Raw genomic sequence first — 27338 nt, 5'->3', positions numbered from 1 at the left:
TCACTGGAGAACACGACAAAGACAAACTGGAAGAAAAGCACCCCAGAACATGTGGGATGAATTTGCCAGAGAGAAACTCCACTGGTCGAATGTCTTCTGCTGCACTTCACAAACTTTTCGCACACAACAATGCAATAGCCTTAATTTCAAAATTAAATTGGAACAATTGCTAAAAAGCTCATTTTGAAATTTCACAGATGGTCAGAAGAATAAATATTCATAGAATTGAAAACAATATCAATTGATTAATCCATTTGATAATTTAAGAAGTATATTGTGATTTTTCTATTAATTGGACAATTCATAGCTAATTTTAGGGTTTCTCTGCGGATGCTCAAGTTGAAAAATAACACATCAAGAGTTAAAATTCAACGTGAATCTCAAGAGTCATGTAAGTGGCCTGTAAAATTCAGCAATCCCTCAAGACGCCCAGTCCTCAAGCAGAAACTTTCGGCACTTCCTCTGAAATTCCACCAGCACGGAAAGCTTGCCGGAAGCTCTGCAGCCCTCAAGGGCCACCGCGAGGCGGAAAGTGTGACTTGTCAGGAGTACAATTTCCCAATTTTCCCCTTGTAAGCTTGCGGCCCAGTTCTCCCAGGGCTTCAAAGTGAGCTCCACGGGGATGGGATTGTACAGAGTTGTCTGGACGACAACTTTTGGGTGGGCGAAGGCAATAAAACACGGACCACCGCCGCAATATTCACACACAGTGCGGGGTAAAAGTGTGTGATGTATCGCTGTGGCTCCGAGAAGTATATGCAAAACAACCATAAACATCTCAAAATAACATTTATGGCAATTTTCGCAATATATGCAATATGCGAGGGCCGTCACACCCTCTCCAGACGTCTCCTTGTGGGGGGGTGGTGGGCAGGGGGCGCCCGCCAACTTCCCTTTGCATTAAAGTGTCCAAAACAGAAGCATGCAATCATAAATAACGAGGGTGGATAAAAAAAACGGCGAAGTAGTGGAAATGCCTGGAGTATCATGATTCGCAGGACTCTGAATGCAATTCAAATCCACTGTTAGGACACTTTATTGCAAGCGATACTCAATGGCAGAGTTTATTTTTCAGTCTCTCCACTTCCGCTCGTGAAATATTAGATGAATACGGTGGGAAAAGTTCAACCCCCAAAGCAGTATAATCCGCCATGTCGAAGGCTGCTTGAATGCTTCGTTCACACCGAAATTATCTCAATCACAACAAAAATATTTTCACTGATATACACAGCATCTCTGGAATGAATGAAATTTACACCTCGATGCACTCTCTCTCTCTCTTTACAATTCTTCCAGTCTGCGAAGCTTTTTTCATCGCGCTTCCAGGAAATGAGATGGGGAAAAAGTATCGCGCGCGCGAGGGAGGCTGTCATGAAGAGGGAAGCAAGTGAGGCAGAAATATGTGTGTTATAATAAACAAGCACATATTCTCCAGAGTTTATTGATCGATAAATTTTGTGCCAAATGCTGTTAAAATCAAAAGTTGCGCTCTTAGATCAACATTTTCAATTACATCGTGACACAGGGAGTGAAATATTGTGTATTTTGGTGTAATCAATAATTCACCAGCGGATCAAGTGGTGTTTTCGTTAAATTTGACACCCATCATTTCAGACCTGAGCACATTTATTAACTTCAATTTCATTTCATATAATTTTACACTGTCAGTTTTTCAGAACATCAAAGCTCTGCATCTGCTGCAAATTAACAATTCTGATAGAATGTGCCAACAATGCCAGCATGCAGACTGCAAAGATTCCGGACTTGTGCCTGTCTGTCTGGATTGTAATTAAAAGCGGCATAAACTCATTGTGAAATCCCATGAGCAGATGGACTCTGGAGGAGAGCCCGAAGTGTGCTTGATTAAATGAGAGGAAACTTTTGCAAGAAGCATCTCTTCGTGACAATCTGCCGTGCGAATTTGTATACAATTCAAGTTGGTCTCATTCACATTTTGAGCATTTTCTCTCCACCCAAGAAAAATCCAATTAGGGACATATTCAGAGATGGCAAAATCTCACGGGAAGCCCAAAGATATCCAGCATCCTCACTTGAAATGCTGCTGCTTTTCTTACTCCAGTAATTCCGCCTGTGTCACTCTCACCTGGCATGCCTGGGGAGTGTGGCATAAATAGAGGAGCCCAGAGATAGCGGACACTTTAGTGGATGTTTCATGCGCATTTATATTCCCACTTGCGAAATTTTTTAGACTCTTGCTGGCAGCCTTTTTTCCCTGCACAAATTACAAACTCCCACACACATACACACCCTTTCACCCACTCCCAAGGCATGACTTTAACAATATATTTTTAATTTTAATTTTGCTGACTCCATTCATTTCTCCCTGGCACTGTTGCAAAATTTCCCCTGCTGGGTTCTATTGTGTCGCTTCCACCCTTTTCGGCGTCGCATTGTTGCAAAAAAATGTGTCCACCCATGTAAAATTCACCCTATAAGAGGCACAAAATAAAAAAAAACACTACGAGCTTTTTTCACCACGATAAAAGCATCGACAGAATTCCGTATTACGCGCAAGTGGGCTCAAGAAGAGTGGATTAAGCATGAAAAATAACACATGAATATCGCGATAAGTGCAAAACCACCGAAATAATTCACAGAACTGCACTTGATCGCCTATTAGAGGGACACTCAACGTCAGCAAGTGTATCGCAATATCTGTATCCTCAGTGCCTACATCCTGCAGACCATGAAGAGCAACAAAAAATTACCAACTCAACAGTGTCCCTTTGAACTTATCACTACACTGAGCAGAGAGTCATTAAAAAGTGCTCGACTCTGCTCAAATTTCCTCAAAGAAAAGCCCTCAATCCCAAACCCCAATGAAAAGCCCTCGATTCTCTCGTATGTACTTTTAATTTACTTTCGCAGCGAAAGCACTTTTCAGGCAGCTCGAGGGCGAATTGATGAAAAAAAAACACAATGCGTAGGAAAAAATAAATGGGAACGGCAAAAAGCTCAGTGTGTGGCAAATCAATCGGATCTCCCCCGTATATCTGTTGAAAATTGAGTAAAGTGAAACGAGTGTACTCCCCTGATTACGTCCCCATTCCACCAAAACTGGCATCGTTCATATTTTACGTACGCTGAGTACATTAATACGAAATGCCGACAAAGGTGAACTTCAACCTGTGTTGTGGAGCTTTCAATTTAGGTGTGTTTATACAAGGGTGAGATATTGATAAAACTAAAAATGCACCGTACAGTGTGTTGATAAATCTATTTACATTGGGGATTAAGCAAATAAATATGATTTTCCACTTGCATTATAATTCATTTTCTATTCAATCTCACTCGTTTCAATTCAGTAAGCTCTTTTTGTAGATTTCAGTGTAAAAGTGAAGCTTAAAACCTTAATTGAGCAGGGAAAATATATCAAAATTACAAGTATTATGTTTCAGAAGACTCTCCGGTTCTGTAAAAATAATTGCCAAATATAAATGTAAAAGGGTATTAATTGGAATGTAAATTAAACCAAAAGTATGGTTAATTGGATTATTTTACACTTTGAAGTGTATAAATTCAGATTTTTGTCGTATTATCGGGTGAAAAAAAAATTAGTCAAGTGAAAAGTTTTCATTACCATTGAAAACCAACCCTTTTGCGTGTGTTGCCAAGCCATGTGATTTATTAACTGCACATCCTCAAACCCCCAAAAAAGCCAGTGAAAATTTCGCATTTTCCCACGATTTTCTCCATAGTTGTTTCACTTTTGCACCATTTTACTGGCGAGTCTATTCGCCAAATGGGAAAATACCCATTTAAATTACATCTTTCAGCAAGCAAGACTCGTACTAAATGCTTCTGTGAATATGTAATTTGTGAGCCATTGAAAAAAATCCAGCACGCGAACAAGAGAGCGAATTTAATTCAAATGTTGATTCACAATGCAGTGGGAAAATCATATTAAATGCCTGGGGTATAAATATTTTAATACAACGTGAATTTATAGCTTTTTATCTCTGGATTCTCATCAATAAATAATGCATTTGTTGATTTTGGGCAGCGAGAAGCACGAGCTGGAAATGGTGAAAAAGGGATTACGCTGTACGACAGCACTTGTGCCAAGAGAGAGAGAGAGATTAAATTGTCCGGCAATTTAGCCCCAGAGACGCACTTTGCTTTCTAATTAGCGAATCATTGATGCGATTTGTGACGAAATTCACAGCTGGAATAGCTTTTTTGTCTGCCACAAAAAAGCTCCCTGTGCTTCTTTCACAAAGCTTCCTCGCAATTTGCACAATTGCCACTTGTGGTGCTGCATTTTATGCATGATTGAAATTAATTGGGTCCGACCTCGTGCTCTCGGAGGTTTCACTTTGTAGTGAAGAAACAAAACCACAAACTGAGAGGTCATTTAAAATGTAATTGCCACTTAGGGAAGCTCACAACCCTTCGGACAAGGCGGGTGGCAAAAGTTATGCAGCTTTTCATCACTGTGTCTCATTCTGAGCTTTTTCCACCACAAAAGCCACGCAACAATGGCACTTGAAGCCCATGTAAAATTTTGAAACAAAGCTTAAAACTTTCAACACTATGACCATATTCAATGCGACTGAATGTTGAGACAAAGTTTGCAATTATTGCCAACAGGAAAGCATACAAAACACTATATATACATTTCTCACATTTACCCGTAAAACACAACACGAATAAAATGGCAAAAAAGATTAAATTTCAGCGTGAAAAAATGTCAGGTGTTTTCTGTTAAAATAAATATTAATTTTGTTTTTAGTTGCAAAACAAAAACTGCGGTTTCTAAAGTAAATATGATATGGTAGAAACATGAATGTGGATGGAGCTTTTGATATGTGTAAACGACCAACAACCTTTATGGGAATATTCTGAAAAATACGCAATCTTAAGAGGAAATTTCTTAGCGTATTTCCTATTTACAAAATCTTTCATTTTAATCTTTAATCACCTTCCATTCATGAATATTTTAATGAGCTGAAGACTGGGTATGCTTGTCATAGAACAAAAGGGAAAATGAGGAGAGGAACGTAAGGAAAAGCTCCTCTTCTTCATCACACACGCCTTTTCCGCTGTTTTAAATAAAATGCACACTGAATATTAACGCAAAACTGCTCTAGTAAGAGTCCATTAGCGGAATAGTAGTTGATAATTGCTGTTCTTTTCCTCACTCTCTCTCTCTCTCTCTCTCTCTCTCTCTTTTCCCAAACAAATCTGCACCGCACTTGAGGAGCTCATTTAATTTTCCCATGCGAAGCTCTCACCAAATATTTATCTAGCGGGTGGAGCAGGAAAGTTTCCTGGTAATCCCATCCAATGATTTTTTGGCTCATGAAAATTCCACCCCACCAGGAGACAAGCAGAATGCACAGGAGCTCTCCTGGATGGATCGCACCAAGAATCGCAGTGTATGGCTAGAGCTTTCAACTTCAAGTAAAATATTGACGCAATTCGTTTAAGTAGGTAATTTCCGCATGACTTAAAACAATGTTTTCGCCTCTTGTGCGCATATTTATCAGAGAAAAGTTACCCTTTTCGCTTATGTCGGGGTAAATATCTTCGGTGAGAGCAAGCATAACACTCCACACATTTACACTGAGCTTTTCCGCTAGCGATATTCGCAGAAAGGGTGGAAAATTCATGTGAAAGAGGTTTTTTTTCTCGAGAGTTTTAAGCTAAAAACATCCCCCCAAAAAGTGCAAAATGGATTCCAGGAAAACTGAATCAGCAACTTGCTAAAAATCTGCACTTTTCACACTTTGCAGATATTTTGGCAGCGTTGAAAATTGATAAATCGAGAACCTAAGCCTCTGAGCACTGCAAAACAGCCATCCAAATCTTCATCTACACTTTGAGTTGAGAAGTTATCCACCCGTTTCCTACCCAACGAGCTCTCGACACTATAATGGGAAAGTTCACACAGTGAATTACCGAGTTATGATGCCTCGTGGGTGGCAACAAAATGCCCACTCTCGACTCAAGGGTCGCCTAATCCCATGGACTTTGTTTAATTTGGCTATGCGTAAAAATTCCAAGTACACACCATTTGCGGAGCTGCCTTTTTTCACACCCCCACTCTCTGAGTCCTGGGCATTGGTGCGCCCTCATGGTGTGGGGCAGTTAATAAATTATTCCAAAGTGGAAATAAATTAAGACTCTGACTGGGTGCTTTCTGTGGAAGTGTCGCGAATGAGAGACAAAAGGAAGTGAGCTGTCAAAATAAATAATGTGGACATTCTTCATTGGATGAAGGAATTTAAATTTCTAATTTATTTTCCACCCTCGCACTTCAGCCACTCAAATGCACACTATCTTCTCGTCCATTATGGCAAAAGCACAGAAATATTGGGGGTAGTTTTCGACTTCCCAGTGATTTCTCAGACTGAGAAGAGAAAGGATGAGGCACCATTTCTCTGCTCATTGCGCCAATTTCCTCAGGGACACTCCATGGATGGCGAGAAGCAGGGCGTCTTGAGAGTTTTGTCAATTGACAACATGGGAAATATTCCCACCTTAAGACACACTTGATCCATTTCCTTTCCCCCATTTTCTCCTACCTTGTAGCACTCCACCCACACGACAACGGACACGCAAAAGAAATGGTAATGACACCGGGAGTCCCTTTCAATGGGGGCCACTCAGTGAGAAAACTTCATGAATAATTCCATGATCTGGAAATTACCTTTCTGAATCTTTAATTTGCACATAAACTCTCTCATTAATTCAGAAGACAATAAAATCACGTTTCAACTCCTCCACCACTTCAAGGGTAGCGTGAGCCAGGTTCAAATTAAAATTGTCTTCGCAACCCCTCAAAGGAGGCCCCAGCATTATGGGGGGGAAACATCTTGGGAGTAAATAGAATTTTTTGTCAGCCTCTGGAAAGAATTTTTAGATTAAAATTTTCCCCCTTCCCCCACACTCGAGCGGGGGAAAACTCTAAATTCCTCACTTGAGCCGCACTTTTGCCATGGGACGTAATTTATCCCTCCGCCTGGCAAATTTTTCCTCGCACAAGAAAACGACCTAATAAATGCCCCTTTTTTTCAACTCTGCAACTCACCAACACACCATCCCTCTCTGTGTTGGGGAGTATTTATAGAGATTTTAGCATACAATTAATTACATTTTTCCTTCCTGACACATTTTACAGGAAGTCGTTACTTCCCCAAATGCAACAGTTGGCAAAAGCCTTCACCATGTGAATGTCTTTCTCACTCGTTGTTGTTTTCCTTTCCTTCACAAGAAAATCCCCCAAACCTCCCAACATATTTACATCACTTGGCAAACAATGAAACAATTTGCCTGTTAATTTTCCACCCTTGAAGATCTCAATGAAAGATTTTCCCAGTGTATTTTCACTCCCACTCAAGCATCAAGAGCGAAAAATTCCACAATAAACAATACCATCGAGAGGGTGGAAAAATACCTAAGAGCAGAAACTGAGATATGCCAAATATTCCATGGGTTTCTTCTCATCTTAGCTGCCTCTTTGCGGGGAATTTGTCTGCTGAATTCACAGAGATATTCACGGGATTTCACTACATATTTCATTTGCAAAATTGTATTTATGATGAATTTTTGATCATTCAAAGACCGTCTCAGATATGCATATCTCTCTTTTCTTCCGGAAAACCGAAATGAAAACTTTCCATAAGGCTCTTGAAAAAAAAAAAGTTGCCAGAGGAAAAGTGATTATTTAAATTAAAGACATTCAATTTGTATTGGTAATTGAAAGCACTAGAATTCTGATTGATATTCACATTGCAAATTTGCCATACATTGAAAATTTTGCCAAATTATACAGTATCTTCAGAGCACTGCAACAACACATTGTAAAGCATTCCCCGCTAAACTTCTTCATAAATAACCGGATAAGACCTAAACTTTTCATCGTGCACCCACGACTTTTGAGTTTCCCATCCAGCATCTGGTGCTCCTCCTGGGCGGGGCAAAAAAAAAGCACCAGACGAAGAGAGCAAAATGTATAAATACGAACGTGCTGCGACTCGACAAAGAGCTCCATGGCGTGAAATGGGTGAAAATTCGCCGAGGGAAGCTGTCCGAAATGGAAAATGCAAATCGCGTATTATGTGGTTAAGCCAGGTGGAAAAATAGCCAATCTCATAAATTACATTCCGAGATGGCCACTCGTGGGAGAAGAGCCACGCCACTTCCTTGGGACAACACTATGATTTACGATCTGGCTACTTACAGTCGTCGTGCAGGATGCTGATCCTCTTGTCGCTCGTGACACGACTAATCCCGGCCGAGAGGATCTCATTGGGACCCTTTCGCCACAGCACGGTGTCATTGGCGTAGGAACCCATGATGACACAGGTCAGGAGAGCATCGGAACCCTCGTTGATTATCGTGGGGCCGCCGGTTCCTGCAAAGGAAGAGCAATTAATTATAGTTCGGCACATTATTAAAGCCCAATTCCTTATTCCTCAAGTGAAAGCCCAATATTTTCCTAATATATTTCATCTCAGGAGGGAAAAAGGGAGCGTTTTAATCACCTGCATTCCTCTTGCAGCATATTTTATAGCTTAGAGCGCTTAGAAATTTTGTATCTCTTGAGAAACCCTTCTCAAACATCTCTAAAGTGTGATTCCTCATCTAATTTCCATGCCTCTCAAAGTAAATTGCATCTAAGCATAATAATGAATGATTCAGAAACATCATAATAATTAAACTCTCTCAGGAGCATAAGTAAAGCTCTAAAATTTGCCACGTCTTCTCACCAATCTCTAAACAGTGAGACTCCGCACTGTGAAAGGAGATGCCACGGCACTCAACGATAAGGAGAGTATGCAATATAAAGGAAGATGACGCCCCATCTTAGCTGTGTGAATTTCCCCCCGAAGAAGCGCTGAGCTTTTTGCTCTCTTCTGCAGTCATCATGTCGTGTCGTCATATTATTTCGCCATTACTCCAACTCCTGAGCTCAAAATTGCACTATCGTGATCACCTCGACAATATGTGGAGAGTGATGAGAAGTACTTTTTGCATTCCATACTACCTTCATTGACGAAATGGATGTGGAATACTTTTTGTTGCAGAACTATCTATTATACATGATTCTCTACAAAAGGGTTGGAATTAAGGTTTCATGTTAAAATCTAATAGGAAAAGTCAACAAGACTTTAAAGCATATTATATATTTGCACGAGTAATAAAATCTGCTTTGTTGGCAAGACAACAACCAAAGCATAATCCAAACCCACATAGAAAATTTATCCGATATCAAATGCGCATTGTATCAGTCATGTTCATAAGCATTGAGCGCCAATCAATAGGGGATATTATCATTCCACCCTTTATTCTGTCATCACTGGCATTAATCTCAAGGGTTTCCCACGACTGCACTGAGGATGAGAATAGAGATGGGCTTTTGAGATTTATCGCTGTGCACATACTGAGATGGCATAACATCATTAAATTCAGTAAATTTCTGACTTAAAAGCCCACTTTACGTGGACCGAAAGAATTCACTTAAAGTCCTTTATATGTGCGCGGAACAGAGAATTCTCGCATTTCCATCCCCATGTTAAGTGGCATAAAAGCTCTGCTGGGTAATTAATTTTTAAAAACCATCGCAGAGCAATTATGTAGCTTATTTCCCTCTGTAGTTCCTCATTAGCTCTATGGGCGGCAGTGGGTGGCAAAAAAAGGTGTAGTGTGCGCTTTAAAGTCTCTTGCTAATTTAAGCATTTCACTCCCATAGAATGTCACTGGTGCTGCCATAGTAGACAGAGAGAGGATGCGATGAAGTGGCATGCAAGGAAATTGTGGTGGGAGGAGTGGAAAAATCGATTACTTTTAAATTAACTTCCGGGGAGAATTTTCCCGCACTCGACATAAATCAAAACCCAGGCCATTCACATTCCTTCGGGCTCTTGCGTGATTGAGACCATCGTGCGCGTTGCGTGCAACTTTTTAATATCACACCATTGAAGCTCCCCACAAATTGGCTGCTTGATCGCCTCCCGGGACGAACCAGGAGGCAAAATCCCAACCATCCACGACACACAAGAACCCTCGCAGTGACACCCCAGACATTATTAGAAAGAGATTAACTTTTCAAGTTTGCCAACATGTGGAAGTCTCTCGTCCGGAATTTTCGCACAAACATATGTTTCACGAGAGCAATTCACCCCGACTCTCGCGATGTTGTGTGTGGAGTTTTAAGGGAGTCGCGCCAGAGAAAATTGTCTGGGATGCCATTGGGTGAGCAACAGTGGATGATTTGCAGAGCATTGAAAAAAATTCACTGGCAGAAGGACGACTACAAGGGGTGATTCAGGCTTTCAGCTGAAGAGGGTGCAAAGTTCCACACATTTATGGAAAATTTCATCAGATTTGTCATTTATAAATGGTACAAGTAGGCAGATTAACAGTAAAACTGTTGTTTTAAGTGACTTATAGACTCATATTGCATCAAAGGGCGGAGTTTGTCAGTAGGCGGAGCTTTAAAATCATACCCATCATGAATACACAAGCGATTGTCTGTGAAAGTTTTCAGCGCAAGCTTCGCGAAACTTTCCCAATCACATCGGCCGAGCGTCACCCTCTCGAAAATATGAAGTGCAGGATGTGTGGCAAAAACTGGGTAGAAAATGCCGGAGGTGGAGAAAAGACGATTTCATGTCCAACATATCATTTTTATATCCTCTGGATTTCTATTGCTTTTCGCCTCTCTCGAAAAGTGAATGGTTTGGGGTGAAGTATAAATATAAATTTGGCACTCGGATCACATTTTGCTGTCTACTCATCCCATGGCGCTCTTCCCACACCCCATTCTGATGGGAGGGGAAAAGCTGCGAGTTTTTTTTTCTGCCCCACCGACAGGAGAAGAAGGCGGGCAAACATGAGCCATTCGACCGTTCATAAGTCATGACGGAAAGTTTTGAGTTTATGATGGTGTGGCTGAATTATGAACACACGGCGAGAGTGGCGCACATTTTCAAATATATCGATTCTCGCGCGTTTCGAAGGGATGCAGGAGAAATATCAACAAACATTTCTTGCGAATGCTCGGGTGAATTTCATATGGGGTGGAGGAGGGGAAGGAAAGAGAGCCTGAATTCACATGAAATTGAAAATAATTTTATTTATTTCTTGCCTCGCGGTGTAAATTTCTCTATATGGGAGTGATTCACAGATGGAATTTCTTATTAAACTTTCACATTACCCCGAGGCGTGCAGTTCATATATCCGCGGAAAAATTCACTTGGCTGAAGAGGCGCTTAAAGTTCCACGCGATATGAAATTTTGGGGTGAACGCAAAAGGGTTCAACTCACCCCTCCTTATTTGTACAAAACATATTGAGATTTATGAAAGTTTGCACAGCGCAAAGAGATCAATGGAATTTATATTTAACTCTTTGACTTTTATGCACCACCCGGAATCACGTGCATCAAGTTTACTGGCATAGAGTGAACCAAATTGCTCGTAATTCATGATTCACGAATAATTGACAAGGAACTACCTCATGCGGAGCTGCTTGAGATTTCATATCTCAACGCTGCCACAGAAGCTGCTCCCGCAGAGCGTCAAATATTTCACTCACTCGTTTCACAGGTTGAAGGGTTGGAAATTTATGAGCCACTTATACATACAGGTTTTAATGTTCAACTCACGGCGGTGCCCCAGCATGACAATCCCAAGGTGCTACTCTTCCGCGCTCAACAAATCATCGCCCACTTTCCACTCTGGATATACACTCCCAAAAATAGGTACAACTTCGTCCAACAATCCTGTCAATTAGCAGACAAATTAATTCCTCCCCCTCGACCAGAGTTCACCAAGACAATTGGAAAATCATTACTTAGTGGTGGGGAAAAAACATCTAATCACCCATCCAGCTCAGAAAGTTGCTCAATTATCTAGAAGCGAGACGGGATTTGTGGTCTTCGTGGGCAAGTTTTACCGAGAGCTTCATCGCGAAATGTGCAATTGCAGAGGAACAATCATGAAAATGTGGAAACTTTTAATTTTCCGCTGAACAAAGGGTAAAAGGCATTTAATTAAAAATCCTCAGAGAGAAGTTTCTTGCTCCGGAGAAGTGATTTAGCTGATTTCTATGCTACTTTTTCTTACCCTTGCAATTATACTTTGCTGGTAATTTTATCATTTTCATCGCTTCTAAAGCGGAGGGAAGAAAGATATTTTGTATTATTTATTATACACACATTATGTTTTTTAATTACATAGTATTATTATGACTTCAAATATATTTTGTGCTTTCACAGTATTGCATATTTACTGTATGACAAAGCTTCAAGCAAACTGAAAGCTTCAATATTTGATTATTCCGCCGCAAAATGCACAATTCCCCATCCATACAACACGTTATAGCGTTACGGGCGCAAGATGAGCGAATGGAAATGGAAATTCAGGAGAGGAATCAGTGATGGTCATGTGTACAGAATATGTCTCGAGGGAAGATGCACTTAAAAGCACATAAACAAGCCTCGACAGTACTCCGTTTAATTGACACTCTGCGGAAGGTAATTTCGCAATTTCACAGACACCAAAGCACATCGTTCGGGTGAGATTTTCGAATATCTTGCGGAAAATTCTATTCACACCTCGCTTCAACCGGTCGACTGTGTGGAATTAATCAGAGCTTGTTGGCTGTGAGGTGCATTCGGTCGAATATTCCCACAAGGATTCCTCATGAGACCACACAGAATATTGTCTGATGGGCTTCAATTTCTCAACTTACACCCTTCATAGTTCAGCTCGCTCATCCGGCAACACAATGAAATATTGAAGTGCTTGAGAGCAATATTATTAAATATATTTAGCTATGTAAGTTGCATAAAAAGCTTCAAAAGCCCTCAATCTAGTTAGACACACATTTTTGCATGCTCTAGCATTTCCCTTGCAATTCCATTCATCGCTGTTTTCTGTGGCTCAAAATTAATATTATATTTTCAGGACCTTTTCATCCAGGTGAAGTGCTCTTTTACGCCTCTGTGGCTTTAAAATTTCGCTCAGAGGAAAATTATGCTGGAGGACCACTCAATTACATGAAATTTACCTCAGCTTGTGCATGTTAAAATGCTCTCACATTGTGAAAATTTCTACGAAAGGTGAATTTTGAAAATCTCAACTCAACATTTATTCAATTTCTGTTCTTAATTTACGCAAATTATTTCACTTAAAGAGATGAAATGAGGTTGCATTTGCTTACTATGAAAATTCATTTTCAGAATCACAACAATAACGCTAGACAATTAATCAACTTTCTTTTTTTTTGCTTCAAAACCATGTGATTTTAGCAGCATTAAATTGAAAATTGATTTTTAATGCATTCGCCAACTTTCCAGTGATTTCCCAGTGGAAAAGACTGTTAAATTCTTAGCCAGAAAAAAGTTTCACTGGTGCAAAGTGTGCAATTTCTCACACAAGATAAACTATGTGAAGACACTATTTTAATCAAAACTTGTTGAGTAGCAAAAGCATGAATCTGTGGAAGACTTATGAATATGTTGATGAGTCAAATAGAGTGGCAAACCCTGGGAAAATCAGTGTATTAGGGAAACCTTTTCCCTCACTCACAACCCCGAATCGAACGAAGACATTGTGAATTTGCTGAAAATCCCATCTTGAGGTGTGTCATTATGGCAGCATAGGTAAACCAGGGGACAACGAATTATGGTCTTGTTTATCAGCTGCTGCTATCTCTGTCCCTTCGTACCACCTGGGAGTCTTTTTTTCTGGGGTGGCAGAATTTTCTGTTGATAGAGCAGAAAATAGAATTTCATCGACTCTCGATTTATTCACTGAATGACGGTTTCTTTGAAATTTTCATCAAAGATTGCAGCCAGCAGCAGAGGAGGAAAGAATGAATGGTCAATAGCAGACTTCAGGACGATCGTAGTGACAGATACTGCCAATTTCATACCTTGACAGGTGCCTCAAGTGTCAGACTGATTTTGAAAATAGCGCATTATCAACTGGCGAGATATCTTATGTCGCTGAAAGTTTCCAAAGTTGCCAAAATCAGACACTTTCCCATAGGCAAACACAACCCCTTTTCCGAGTCCGAGAAAGTGTCAAGTGAAACGTGCCAGTCAAGTTGAATTGGCAGTAAATTTCCATTCGAATCGGAATGTGTGACACATCGAGTGGGTGGGTTTGGTATTCTTGACACGCGATTCGTGGGAGGAGGCCAATGGAGGTTTGGTGGGTGGCATTGTGAGCTCCATGCTGAATTTATTTCGACACTGCTACAATCATTACCGGATCAAATCACACAGCACAAGTTTGATTCTTCGAGGAAAAATTTATTGCCCGCCATCCATCCAGTGTGGAACTTCTTTGCACAGAGTCTCTCCCTCTTTTTGCACCCCGACGGCACAAAGCTCTGCACAGTGAGAGAGACAGAGCATCTCATCCAGTGACTCTGTCCACTGCCCGCAATTTATTTATACACTCTCCCACAGTTGCCCTCTCACGCCTATGGCGATTGCCGAGGGCGAGATCCTCACATGTGGGGTGAAATATCGCCTGCCGAATCCCAGTCCCAAGTGGATTCGACGGTGAAGCCGCACAGTGTAGTGTTTTTATTTCTTCACCTCCCGAAAGGGATGTTGATTTGAGTCCACAGTGCCCGAGGGGTGAGTAAGTTTTGTATTTTCAAGCACTCAACTATGCGCGCTTTGCAAATTCATAAAATCCCTAACAGCATAATCTCTGGGCATCAATGGATGCTTTTCATGCAAACAACCATTGAGTATTTATTGCAATATTTTGGAAAATGCTTCAAACATGAAATAGTAAATTAATATAACAAGTGTTTTTGTTACACATAATATTTTCACATGAGTGGATTCAGCTGTATTATAGCGAACATGATGAGTGTTGGGGAGAAAATAATCGCACAGAGAATTTCCAGTGATGATCCACCCCTTGGCCGTCTGGTGATTTTGCCTCCCCTGAGGGCTTGTGTGAGGCAAATTGCTAAAACGGTTTTATTTGAACGAATCAAATGTAAGAATGGTGTGCAGAAAGTTGGGTGGATTGTGTGTGGCATTCCGACGAGTCCTCAATGGATGCCCTGCAAATCGATTCCACCGCCTCTCATCCGCACAAATATTGCTCTCCATTGCACCTCGAGGGTCCTCATGGGGCATAAAACGGAGGCCGGGCGGGCTGGGAAATGATACCGTTCAATTGGACCGTCCAATGGCATTTATTGAGTGTGGGTGTGAATGAATGCCATAAAGATGAATATAAATATACGAATTTGCAAGGGGGAATTTCCCCACAGACTCCACATTACGATCTGCAAACGCACAGTGAAAATGTGGCTGGATGATGGTGATTTTCTTCCTGCAAAGTGCTCCCCAGCTTTTATGTTCCAGAAGGGGAGATGCACAGAGTGGCGACGTGGAATTGCATCATTTGCAGAATCCTTCAACTCTATTTGCAATTGAAATTCTCTCCCATTCGGAGTGGCGGGCCGATTTGATAAAAAAAAATTGACCACTCTCCGCGTAATTGAATTAATTAATTTTTTTATGAGTGCGCCTGGAGAGAGAGCGAGCTTTTTACCACGCCGACGTGAGGCACTCAGGCCCAGGCATCGATAAAGTATATTGCTGCCCATGAAAATCCTTCATGCGTGCCTCGGCAGAGCGAAGGATTCGCCATTGCTGGATAATGAGGCTTTCTCCGAGTGAAATATCAAATTTTTATAGATTTTTCTCACTCACATAAAGGCCTTCTCCCCTCAATATTCATCTCGTTTGCCATCTTTATGCGCCTCGCAGAGTCACAATATCCTAGCGATTGTATATAGCCCAGAGTTGGCAACAATGGCCAAGGGCATCATCTGCTTCTTGCCCCACTTTATTACCGCCGCTGCCAGTTATTTATATTATCCAAAGGAGTGAACAAACCACTCAATGGCTCCGCCAGTGTTTAATTAGAATTATGGAAATAATACCAGAAGCATATCCTGGGGAGGCTTTTAAAGCTCTCTTATTCACTCCACATCGTAAATATTGGGTCTCATAAAAAATTGAGAGTATCTCAATCCCTCTCGAACAGGCTTCCTCGCGTATCAAGACATACATTCCAATTATGATTTCCATCTCAGCCACAATTCATTCTCTCCTGGCTTGTCGAATTACTCTCAATACTCATTTGCTGTACTTTGAGTGTTTGTTGAAGAATTGATTTTTGCTATATCCACATTTCAGATTATGAGCACGAGATTAGAAAACACCCCTTAATTAGGCTAAACATTGATTCAGAATAAAACATGTACATAATGATTATAGAATATAGAAAGAGAGGAAAAACATCGGCAATGCAACAATGAAACAGTGAAAGGGAATAATAATAATAATAAAATTACTGATTAATATAGCTGCTTTCCCTAAAATATATTCTATTACATGTTCTTCCTTCATTTTGATCGGCTTTGGGGATAGAAAAAGGCAGACAGACTATTTCACCCTTTGTCTCATATTATAACAAATTTACTACATATTGAAAGGGTTTTTCCTGCTTATTTATTTTCATATTCCTTTGTGGTCTTTGAGTGGGAAGTCTTGGGAAAAGCGGGAAGTAATTCTGATGGGTGATTCCTTGGGTGATTCTATTTGTGAAATTTAATACTCTCAAATAGCTGTCAAACATAATATTGCATAAAAAATACTGTCAAACATCAAATATTTTTAAGGAATCAACTTGATACCTGCTTGTATTTTTACATCAAATGCGAAGAATTTGATATAACTTACTGAAAGCTTGTCTCTAATTCAATATCACAGCTCAAATGTACCATTTATTTTCCCCTTTTTTCCATCTCAAATCGCTTTCTGTGTGAGTCGCACTAGGGAATCCCTTGAAAGTGCTGAAATTTCATCCTTTCGCTCCTTTTTCTCACTCTGCATCGTCATTTATATCTGTGCGAGAGAGTTCAAATACCGAAATTTCCATTTAATTTGTCTCCCGAGACTCCCCCTCTCCCCCAAACCACAGAGCCAAAGACTCCCCGTGGGGCGAATTGCGAAATACAAGACCCAAAATGGATGTGAAATTAAAATTGTATACATATTGTTTTCAAATGATTCTTCTATGTAGCACGACTGTGTGGGCGAAAGGGGTTAATCCAATGGGGTGGGTTTCGAGTGTGGCACTTTCATCGAGACACTCCACGGAAAGCTGCGCCACTCCATCAATGCTTGTGCGGTAGAGCTGAGGGTCTCTCGTGAACAAATCACAAATCTAATGGTTTCTCATCATTCCAAATGATTCCTCTGTCTTCTGCCAGATCAGAGGTGGAGTTGGAAATTACAGAGTTTGACTATCAAACAATTCAGCAACCCTCCTCGCAATATATAAGGTAACTTTCTCTCCCCATGAAACCCTCGAGGGGGGAAAGTTTAAATATCACTCCTGCTTGCAGTAAAAACAGAAAAGCTCGTGGATTGCGCGTGGAAAACCAAAGGAGAGGAAATTGAAAATGTTTAAAGGCTTTATGGGTTGCGCGAATGAGTTCACATGATGAGCTCCAATGTGGAGGTGATAGTGAGATGCCGCGCCAATGATTATTCCCCACGATGAGGGGTGACAATAAAAAAATGCTGAAAAGGAGCAGAAATGGTTGCGACAAAGGCTCTCGAACGCGACGTCAAATGGCTGCGAGGTTGGGTGAAATTCAAGATTTTTATATCTACAAATGCGATGATGATGAAACATGAGAGAGAATTGTGCCAAGGAAAGAGGGAATCATGATTTCTGCCTCGCATCTCTTCGGTGTCGGATTTCCGATTGGCAGGATGTTTTATGGGGAGGTCTTTTGAGGGAACTGCTTGATTTCAACATGGCAATTTCTACATGGTTAATCCTCCACATTTTTGTCATGAATAATATTCCGCATGCTCTTGTGTGATTGCCTGTGAGGGAAAATGAGGTGGAAAATCAGGAAAGAAAGTCTCACGGATGTGTTTTCCTTTCTGCTGCTCTCATGCGACAATTGCCATCAAACACTTTTGCCCAGAGAAAATCCTTGAAATATTAAGAGACATCAAGAGGAGTGATTGCGAAAAAAAACGTGCTTAAGAAGTTGTAAAGTCAATTTTCCCCTTCCCCAACACACCCACCAGGAACAGACGCAGCCTCGAGGAATTTCTCGTCATATTGCTAAAGTTTGAATTCGCAAGCTTCATCCCTTAATTGAATTATTGCGAAATTTCCTCTATTTGAACTAAAATGTCACCATCAATCTCTAATCTCACTCTCTCTCTGAGTCTCGTCAGTTGGAAATTCTTGGAATGGAAGTTGTTTTCCACTGGGTAGAAATTCAATAAGTTTAATTTTAATTAAAATGTGTGAGTCTGCTGATGATGTCTTGTGAATTTGCTTTCTCCCTCGAGGTGGCAAAATCGAATGAGAGCGAATTTGGGGCATTAATTCCGTGCGGAGCTCAAAGCTTATGACACTCATCAATCGCATGTGAATCATGCAATCAGGCTTGGAAAGCGTTATATGCAAAGTATTCCGTGCAAACTCTCACAAATTGGACAAGTTTCATAGCAAACCGAGCCTCCAAGAATCCCATCAGCCCATGTGTGACTTCCCCATTTAGACGCGCACACACACACACATGCCAAATAACTCACCGAATTTGATGTTAATTCAAACTTTGCTTATATCATTACGCCGCTCAGTTGTATAATGGGTGGCCCGTTCGCACACCCCTTTTCCCGGGCGCATTACTCAGCTCCAGACGGAGCGTCTTTTAGCAATTTATCGAATTACCATTCTGTGAGGCTGCACGGGAAGACGAGAGCGGAAGACGATCTCAACAGACACTCAACTTTTGCTGCTCCACAAGAGACGGAGTGGTATTCACAATTTTCAATTAAATTACAGGTTTAACTTCTCCATGCCAACGTGCTGCCAATATGATAACAATGAAGCATTACATTGTTTCGGTTCACTCTCTGGTGCAATTCGCGTCAGAGAGATATTTTGCATATAGCGATACTTCATATGAAGGGCTTCTATTAAGGGGGTTGTTTCACCAATTATATGGACAACGGAAAGTTCTAATTGCTCCAATTGCTGAAATGGAAAAGTGGAACGAACAGAGTATCAATTTTAGCGGGTGTTCAAGAATAACGTGCACACAGAAATCTGAGTACTTTTCCTCAGTGTAACTTTCAAATCAACATTCGAGTTCATTTCTTGCACCAATCTTGAGTATCGCAAATAAACGCTGTGGGATCCCGCGTGTGTTTCTCACCCCCGACAGACAGCGAGAGAGTGTTTTTGCCATGGAGAGACAGAAAAAGTGACAGAGATGCCTCAAGATAGAGCATTGGTGCGTCTCACACAACAAAAGATATCCCAGTAATCACATAATGTGCTCTTCTTGTGGCGTGGAGAAAAAAAGCACAGTGAAAGCTCCTCTCGGGAGGTGGCAGAAAAAGTAAGAGACGTATTTTATTTCCACTTTTGCACACTAAAGAGAAGCTTTTACATGAGGAATGTTTTTCCCTTCACTGCGAATATATCAAGTATCTTCAAAATGTTTTTCATATACGTATATATATATATATATATTTATAGCATTTGATAAAACATGCACAACTTCAGAGGGTTGACAAGTGTGAAGAAAATTTACAATTCCCTCAACTCATCAGACGGAATCAATTAAGAATATATTGTGATCAAAGGGGACAGAGTGGTTAACTGAAAAGCACACATTTCACGAATTTCATTTGCATTAAGAAGATAAACTTGTGCAGAAACTTTTCAATTTTCAACCCTGTATGGTAATAACTTGGTCACTGTTGTATCACATTTAAATTCAAATTGGATTTCACTGGACTGCTCAACATTTTCTCACATAACTCTGTGCGGTGGAAAAGTTCACCAACAACAAGCCAGAAAGAGGAGTAAATAAACATTTCTCTGATATGATTAAAAAAGAAGAGCAATTATTTTATAGTGAGATTTTCCTCTGACATGGACATTTTCCAGAAAAATCCCAACTGTGGTGGCTTTGAGAACTTTTGCCAACGTCACTCTTTGTGTGCGGCGCAATTTTATCCGTCACTCTTTGACCTCTTATGCAATGCACGAGGAAATTGCTAATACAATTTTTCTTCACTTGATCATCTGGAGAGAGGATTTCTCAGCTCAATCCTCTCATGTTACATTTATCGGCTTCTTTTGATGTCCATTTGTATATCTCTTGAGCTCAAATTTGACCCTCACAAGAAGAGACTCTCATCGCCAAGTAACGAGACGAATACATCACCATTCATCCTCAGTAGTAGATAAGAAAATCTCAATTTGCGAAAAACTTCATAAATCTTGCATGGCAATTGCGAGGAAGGCAAATCCAGGCATTTTTTCGCCCTAATCTCTCTCCTCTTCTGGCGACATTTGAAGAAGAGTTATTCGCTTTTAATCGGAAACAAGAGAGATTTGAACGCATGTTGAACGGAAACATTTCAATCTCTGGCATTCATTATAATGCAAGAGTGCTTTTCTTTTTCACTATAGCAATCGAAAGATCAATCTCCGCAGCTAAGCTTGTTAAAACTTTTCCGTCGCACGTCCTTTAATTTTTATTCCAGGGAAATTGCACTCGTGCATTAAAGGAAAATCATTTAATGTCTTTCTCAAGATTATTTCCTTTTCAGTTTTTTCCCCTCTCTGGCTGTAAAACTTTTCACCTTGCAATTTGGAAATGCTTTCACCCTGATTGAATGGTATATTTTCATAATTGCCAACCACGCGTGCAACATCTTTTTGGCGGAGTGTGGAATTAAGGTGATTCTTGGGGAGTCAGAATGACCCATAAAACTTGGAGTTTATGCCGCCACAGAAGTTCCCAGAATTTGTGCTTATCTGAGGCAAATGATGCCAATGGAATATTGTGCTTGAGAGCAGTAAAAAAAAAAGTATGAAGTGAAATAAATCGAAAGTTTAGTGCTGCTCAGATGAATTGGGAGGCAGAAGAGGGACTTGCATGGCCGCCGGTCATTCCCCAAGATGCCTATGACCCACACAGCTCCGTGTGCCATTTGAATCTCCTTTCACACACTATTTCATCCGTGCGACATTTCATCGTGGGGTGGCAGAGAATGGGGGTGTGCGTGCGCCATGCTCCACAGCAACAATGTTGGAGGCTCTTGAGATTTTATCTATCATCATAAAAATGGGTCTACGACGGAGGGGTTTAACCGTCTAACAGAATAAAACACAAGCCCAACGACCGGCATAACTATAAACAAAGTTGGATAACCGGAAAACTTGTGGTTTCACCCACCGAAAAAAATACATTGTAGAGATACAACCAAACACATGTCCTCGTCCTCCGACCCTCTCCAGAGACACCGAGCGAAGGCGGGTGGAGAGAAAAAAAAAAGGAGACGGACGACGAGAGTGATGGTGAGGGAAATTGGAGGAGTCAAGGAGGGCAGAATGAGCTTTCGCCCCTCACATCGGGGGATGCAATGTCTCGGGGGCTGGCGGAGAAAGGCGAAGGGGACGAGAAGTAATTTAGATGAATTGTTCCAAGATACTGGATATATGGGCGATTCTCGACGGTTTTAATAATAAATTTATCTCATACCGCTCATCTTCCGCATGGTGCTCTCTTCAGGCGCTCCGGCAAATCTATGTCGCACCCAAACTCCTTCACTCGGAAGGCTCGCAAGGGGTCTGTCATTCGCCCCTGCACGAGACCAAGGCTCTTAGTTTTTCAGGCAAAGAATGCTCGATCTCAATACAATTCTGTGTGGCTTTGCAATAGAAGATTGTAGAAGTTTCTACCTGATTTCGAGAAGCCTCCTTTGGATCTTCCATCCCCAAATGATGTCCACAGTTCTGGCAAATGCTTATCCCCATGAGAAAATCATTCCTTCGACTTGTGTTGAAATTTTATCGCACAGCACGACGCAACAACAAACGTGGGTGTTTTATTTTTATTCGAGGGTCGGTGGGTTGGGGCGTAAAGGGTGCGGGAGGTCTATGTGCGTTATTTATCGGGTTGAATATTGAACTATAAGAGGGCTGTTGCCTCAAAATTGCTCAAGCTCTGCGTGATTTTTCTCCCATTCAGGATCATCCTCCGGAGGAAAAAAAAACCGCCACCAGAGAGGGAGAGTGAGAGTGAGAAAAAACGAGATGATATCCACCATAGTCTGCGGCATGTGGATTGCCTACAACTTCCATTGAATATGATGTTTCCACTCCCGGAAAATGACGTGAAATTGGGTGGAATATTGTAGGCACTTTGCTGTACCTAATTACCCACAAAATTGAAACATAAACATTTTCTTGTGTACAAATTTTAGAGTTTGTTGGTGAAAATTTGTTGCTGTTTGATTTTGCGGCATAACAGCTGAATGTGGTCAAGCGAAGTGGATGATAATACAAACACTCTCACACTCTGTTATGCCCATGAAGATGCCACTTTGCGGAAATGCTTTTACACTCAACTGGAAATGCACTAAACATCCTTAACGTCTGCTACACATACAGTATTCTGCAAACTCTCCCGGGAAAACCCTTTTAGTAAAGTTCAAACTTTTCAACTATACATATTAATATATTTGCTTATATGATCTTTCATCGTTAGCTTCATCAGCTTAATAGAATATTTGAAACTTCAATACATAGTGGAAAATTCATTAAAAATGCTAATTTTTCCAAACTTCTCCAACACTTTCGTGAGAACTTGACACCCAACGATGTGCTCGTTTAATCCACCAGTGGCACATAAGCCACCCCCTCTGGAGGGTGTGAGAAGGAGAAGACTTTCCTCCGCAACCGCACCCTCTCACCGTCCTCAGCTATTTACACATTGCCGATTAAATTCACTCACCGACCGCAGAGATAGTGCACAAAGTTGAAGTGGCAGCACTGACCTCAACCGAATAAGCCCACAAAATGCCTCCCAGAGGGGGGTGTGATATTTAATGAGCACCTCCACTGACACTCAGCACACAAACTAATGAATTCAGCTGCTTAATTGAACGCCAGGGCTGGAAAATGCCATGGATGGAGCCATCGGTGGAAAATTCACTTCCACTCCATAAATGGCCTTCATCTGCAAATTGCATTTTATCCCCCAACACTGTTATCATTTCATCCATTGTCACTCAACTGAGAGGCCAATTGTGAAGGGGTGGAATATTCTCTCTGCATATTAGCGAGCTTTTTCTGCGGTAAAGCGCTCGCAGATGATAAGGGTTAATTGTAGCATAGAAGATGACAATGCTGTGGTAAAATTGCTCTGCATTGACCGCACATTAGAGCGGAACATTTGATTTGGCGGGGCTTAAGAAATCATTTCAATTCACATTTTTCTCTTGGATTTTTCTTCACATTGAACTTCTCAGCCGCTTAAATATTTATGCCTTCGGAATTGAATGGCGAAAATCACTGAAATGTGAAATTGTTCGTGGAAAAAACGCGCCACCGTCAGGATGGGGGAAAAAAATTAATTACTGGGTGGGCCGGATGGCCTGCCCATGAGTTCATGACAATTGTGTGTGAGTGTTGATGAATCACTCCCATTTCTGGCTTCTTCGTTCTCCCCATGAATTCTGGAAGAAGTTTTCTCGGCGGCAAATCTTTGTGAAAGTTTGAGGCTTCTGTGCATTGTGTTCGGCAAAAGCTTAGAAAATCCATCTTCCATGGATGAGGCAAAATGTCTCCGGCTAATAATCATTAGACACTTCACAAGCCACGAGAATGGATGGTGAAAGTTCGCGTGCGGGGGACTTTCTTGTGCCGATTTTTGCCCCAAGGGGCGATGGGGCTTTCTTTTGTTTATCCACAATGGAAGCCAAAGGAGGTCGATGGTAAATGAAGTCATCCGTGTGCTGGAGCGAGCAATCCGCCCTGTGATTGTCTAATGGCCATCGCGAGGGTGTGAGTTGTCTATGAAATGATGCCTCATCTCGGTCTATGTATATACGAGATCTTGAGCCTTGTCATGGAAATAGAATCCGAGGATGTTCTCTTTCATCCGCTCCATGGCAATTTTTCCCATTGTGCTCCGTCAAATCAATGATGCCGAAGGTTGGAAGGCAATCATAGCGGAAGCTCACGGATATTCCGTCACTTTGCCACCCTCACACTCCCACCCTGACACCACCCAGCGCCAATACATCCTTCAGACTGGATTACAACGCCACGATGACGACACATAATCATACCATTTTAGTCCGAGAATAAAATTTCCCAGCACGACAAAGATGATTGATGCTATCCTCCTATGAAAGCGGAGACTTCTTGTGGAAATTTCACTAAAGAAGATTAGATGAAAGCCACGGAATAGTGCACATTTTCCAAGGGGACGAAAATAAGGGAGTCCAAGTGAATGGAAATTTCACGATTCCTGTCAGATATTATTTTTCAATTATGCCTTGACTTAAATAAATACGAAATATACTAAAATTACCATAATTTTTGGTTTATTTGCTGAAGGTTTGGTAACTAAATTCGAAACCCATTGTAAAGGTAATCAAAATTGTTTGTCTACAAATTACAAATTACCTTAAAGTCTTGACAAACCATCTGATTAAATCGACAGGGAAGTACACTAATTAGAGCTTGCAGTGTTACTCATGAAAACAAGATGATGTTTCTTGCAATTTCAATTTAAAACATTTTGAATAAATAGGAAACACAGCTTTTTCTTCACTTTCTTGTACCGTTTGCTCAATCATTTGAATGGCACAAGAAAGTCTCGCAATCGTAAAAAGAAAAGAAGAATTTTAATGAGCATCCTTCAAAGCTCAGTCAAAGCTGCAAAGCTCTCCTATATTTATGAGGTGTGCGCGCAGCGCAAAGAGAATTCCATTTCACGGAAGGGAGAGTAAAATTAAAAGAATTACATAAATTGGGACAGACCGTTTGAGTGGAGGTGTACTGGCAATTGAAGAAGAAAGGAATTTCCCACAGCACATCTCGCCAAAGACAGTCAGAGAGGGAGCTTTTTTTTGTCACCAAGCAAATGTACAGCGTCAAAGGGAACTCACTTACCAATTGGATCCACTGCTTTGCCATAATCTGTGCCGAAGGTGAGCAGCAGCACTGCAATGTGGAGCAGCAGCAGCATTTTCTGTAATCAAAAGAGAGAAGAAAAAAGGACACAATTTTGAGATGCTGAGAGGCGCACATAATCCTAAAAGGCGATACTCAATGGACCATAAATAAAGCCCATCCCACGCTGCATTGTGGGGTGGACATAAATTTTGCCGTGGGGAGAGATTTATGCGGGTGAATTGAGTGCCATTGTGATGTTGGAGTGTCCCTGAAGCATTTTGCATATGGCGAGAGGAAAAATTCATTTATAATAGAAAATCATGAGCCAATTTGGACCGGAGCAATAGCGAAATTTCCGCTCGAATTTCCGCTACAAAATTGGCCATTTTGGAAAATTTCTCTATATAAACTCCACTCAATTCGCCTTATCTCAAGCAGAAAAAGATGCACAAACTATAGAAATTGTGATTGCAATCTCATTATTCACATCATGTCATGATGACAAATAAATTGCCCGACAAATGCAGACTCTTTCCAATGTTGCATGACAAAAACAAAATTTAATTACTGGCTCTGCGTGAAAAAAAAAACCTAAAATAACGACGCGTATTATAATTAAAAAGCTCACAATAGTTCATTGTGCACTCACAGCAGGGGTGTGGAAAATGCGTGACATTGTGTGAAAGCCCCCTTGAGAAGAACTCCGGCGCACAAAGTCCATCGAAGGTATTGAATTATAAAATCCAGATGAGGAGCGCTTTGAAAGCTCCCCAGGGGCGTCAATAAATCGGAGGACGAGAACATTTGCCTGAATAAAAGCAATTTAATACATGCGAAGAAAGGACATGCGATTGAATTCTGTGCAATTTTCACTGAGAATTCTATTTATTTGCTCGAATCTAGATATTCTAAATCAGTGCAAAACATCCATTGAGTAAATTCCAGTAAAATTCCATCTGAGAAATCATTATTTTCTATTTGTCATCAACTTTTCTTTCTTCGGAGAAATTCAATTCATATTCTCACTTTTCATTTAATTGTATACGAAGAAAATTATATATTTTCCTCTGAAAGCTCACAACATTTGCTGCTGTGTTGGATTGATTTTCATTATTAAAGAGACTTGTATAATACCAAAGTTAAAGACATTAAAATTAAAGCTGATTGTGATTGATGCATATTTCAAGTGTATTATGGGAAATACCCAGAAAAAAGCTCTGCTTTCATTTAGAAGAGTTTAAATGCAAGAGTTGAAAAGGAAAAACAAGAAATGAAGTCACGAATTTACCGAAGAAAATATTTTTAAACTTTTCCAATAATCAATTCCCATTCATGCTCGTTCAATTCCCCAAATTACTGATTTTGCTTTAAAATCAACCCACTTTAGTAAGTAAAAGAAGCTGAATTTCCCGTGCAAGACAAGCGAAAAATTTACGATCGCCTCCTCACACTGAACTTTCCGCTGGCATTTCCTCATTCTCTACTAAAACAATAAAAGCTTATTATGCGGAAGATTTAGTGAACTTATGGCAGTGCGGCCATTCTTGGCTCCCCTTGCAGAAGCCAAGAAGTTGCTGCACGTTGTCCATTTTGCACGATTTAATGCACCCCGCCTTTGGAGATTGTTTGGAGCACAATCTCAAGATTTACATCCTGTTCTGTCGTCGCCACTGCGAACCCCACAAGGGATGCCATGCGAATCCCAGTGGAAATGGTGCAACACCCAGAGGATGAGGTAAATCCGAAGAGCTTTCGATGTGCACTCGCGATGTGGTGCTTAATAAACAATATTATATGCATGAGACTTCGCTTCATAGTATCAAATTAAAGTCACTGAGCGATCAAATTATTGGAGCGCTAATATTGATTCAGTCATTCAGACATTCACCCCGTTGAGGTGCGGCGCAAACTTCCGCCCTCTCGACAAGCTTTCAAGCCACAGTGCGAAATATCGATATCACCGACTTTGTATTCCGCCATGGACTTGCAATATTGTTTCACCACCTTGCGTCTTAGGTTCACTATCGCGCTCCATTTCGACGCTACGTGATTTGGGAGTTTATTTTAAATTCCCCTAATAGACACACGAGCAGAACCTATGGGAAGTTCACCAAGAAACCACAGCGAAAGCCACGTACTTAAGCATCGATAATCCTCCAGAACTTTTCATGAGCTCTAGAGCTGAGCTTCAAGAAATCTACGACTTACAAGGGTGTGCAAAATGATCGCTTTTGAATTCAGCTGGCGGAAAAATCAAGTGTCACAAACTCATGCAAATTAGTGGGCGAATTATGTGGCTGCCTAT

The 27338-nt window shown here is 40.9% G+C and overlaps 1 protein-coding gene across 1 annotated transcript in view; it reads right to left on the bottom strand.

The window, feature by feature from the left end:
* LOC132266046 (Ig-like and fibronectin type-III domain-containing protein 1) overlaps positions 1 to 27338 on the bottom strand; it is an 83568-nt gene that overhangs the window by 12325 nt on the left and 43905 nt on the right. Inside the window, exons 4-5 of the mRNA XM_059766875.1 lie at positions 25031 to 25109; positions 8207 to 8380 (exon numbers count right to left, since the gene is read on the bottom strand). Of these exons, the coding sequence (XP_059622858.1) occupies positions 8207 to 8380; positions 25031 to 25106 (250 nt within the window). The 5' untranslated portion in view covers positions 25107 to 25109. The remainder of the gene's footprint in view (positions 1 to 8206; positions 8381 to 25030; positions 25110 to 27338) is intronic.

The sequence above is a fragment of the Phlebotomus argentipes genome, unplaced genomic scaffold (genome assembly GCF_947086385.1).
Source record: "Phlebotomus argentipes unplaced genomic scaffold, Phlebotomus argentipes genome assembly contig_5, whole genome shotgun sequence".
Lineage (NCBI taxonomy): Eukaryota > Metazoa > Arthropoda > Insecta > Diptera > Psychodidae > Phlebotomus > Phlebotomus argentipes.
The sequence above is the reverse complement of the archived record's forward strand: the minus strand, read 5'-3'. Positions and strand labels throughout refer to the sequence as shown.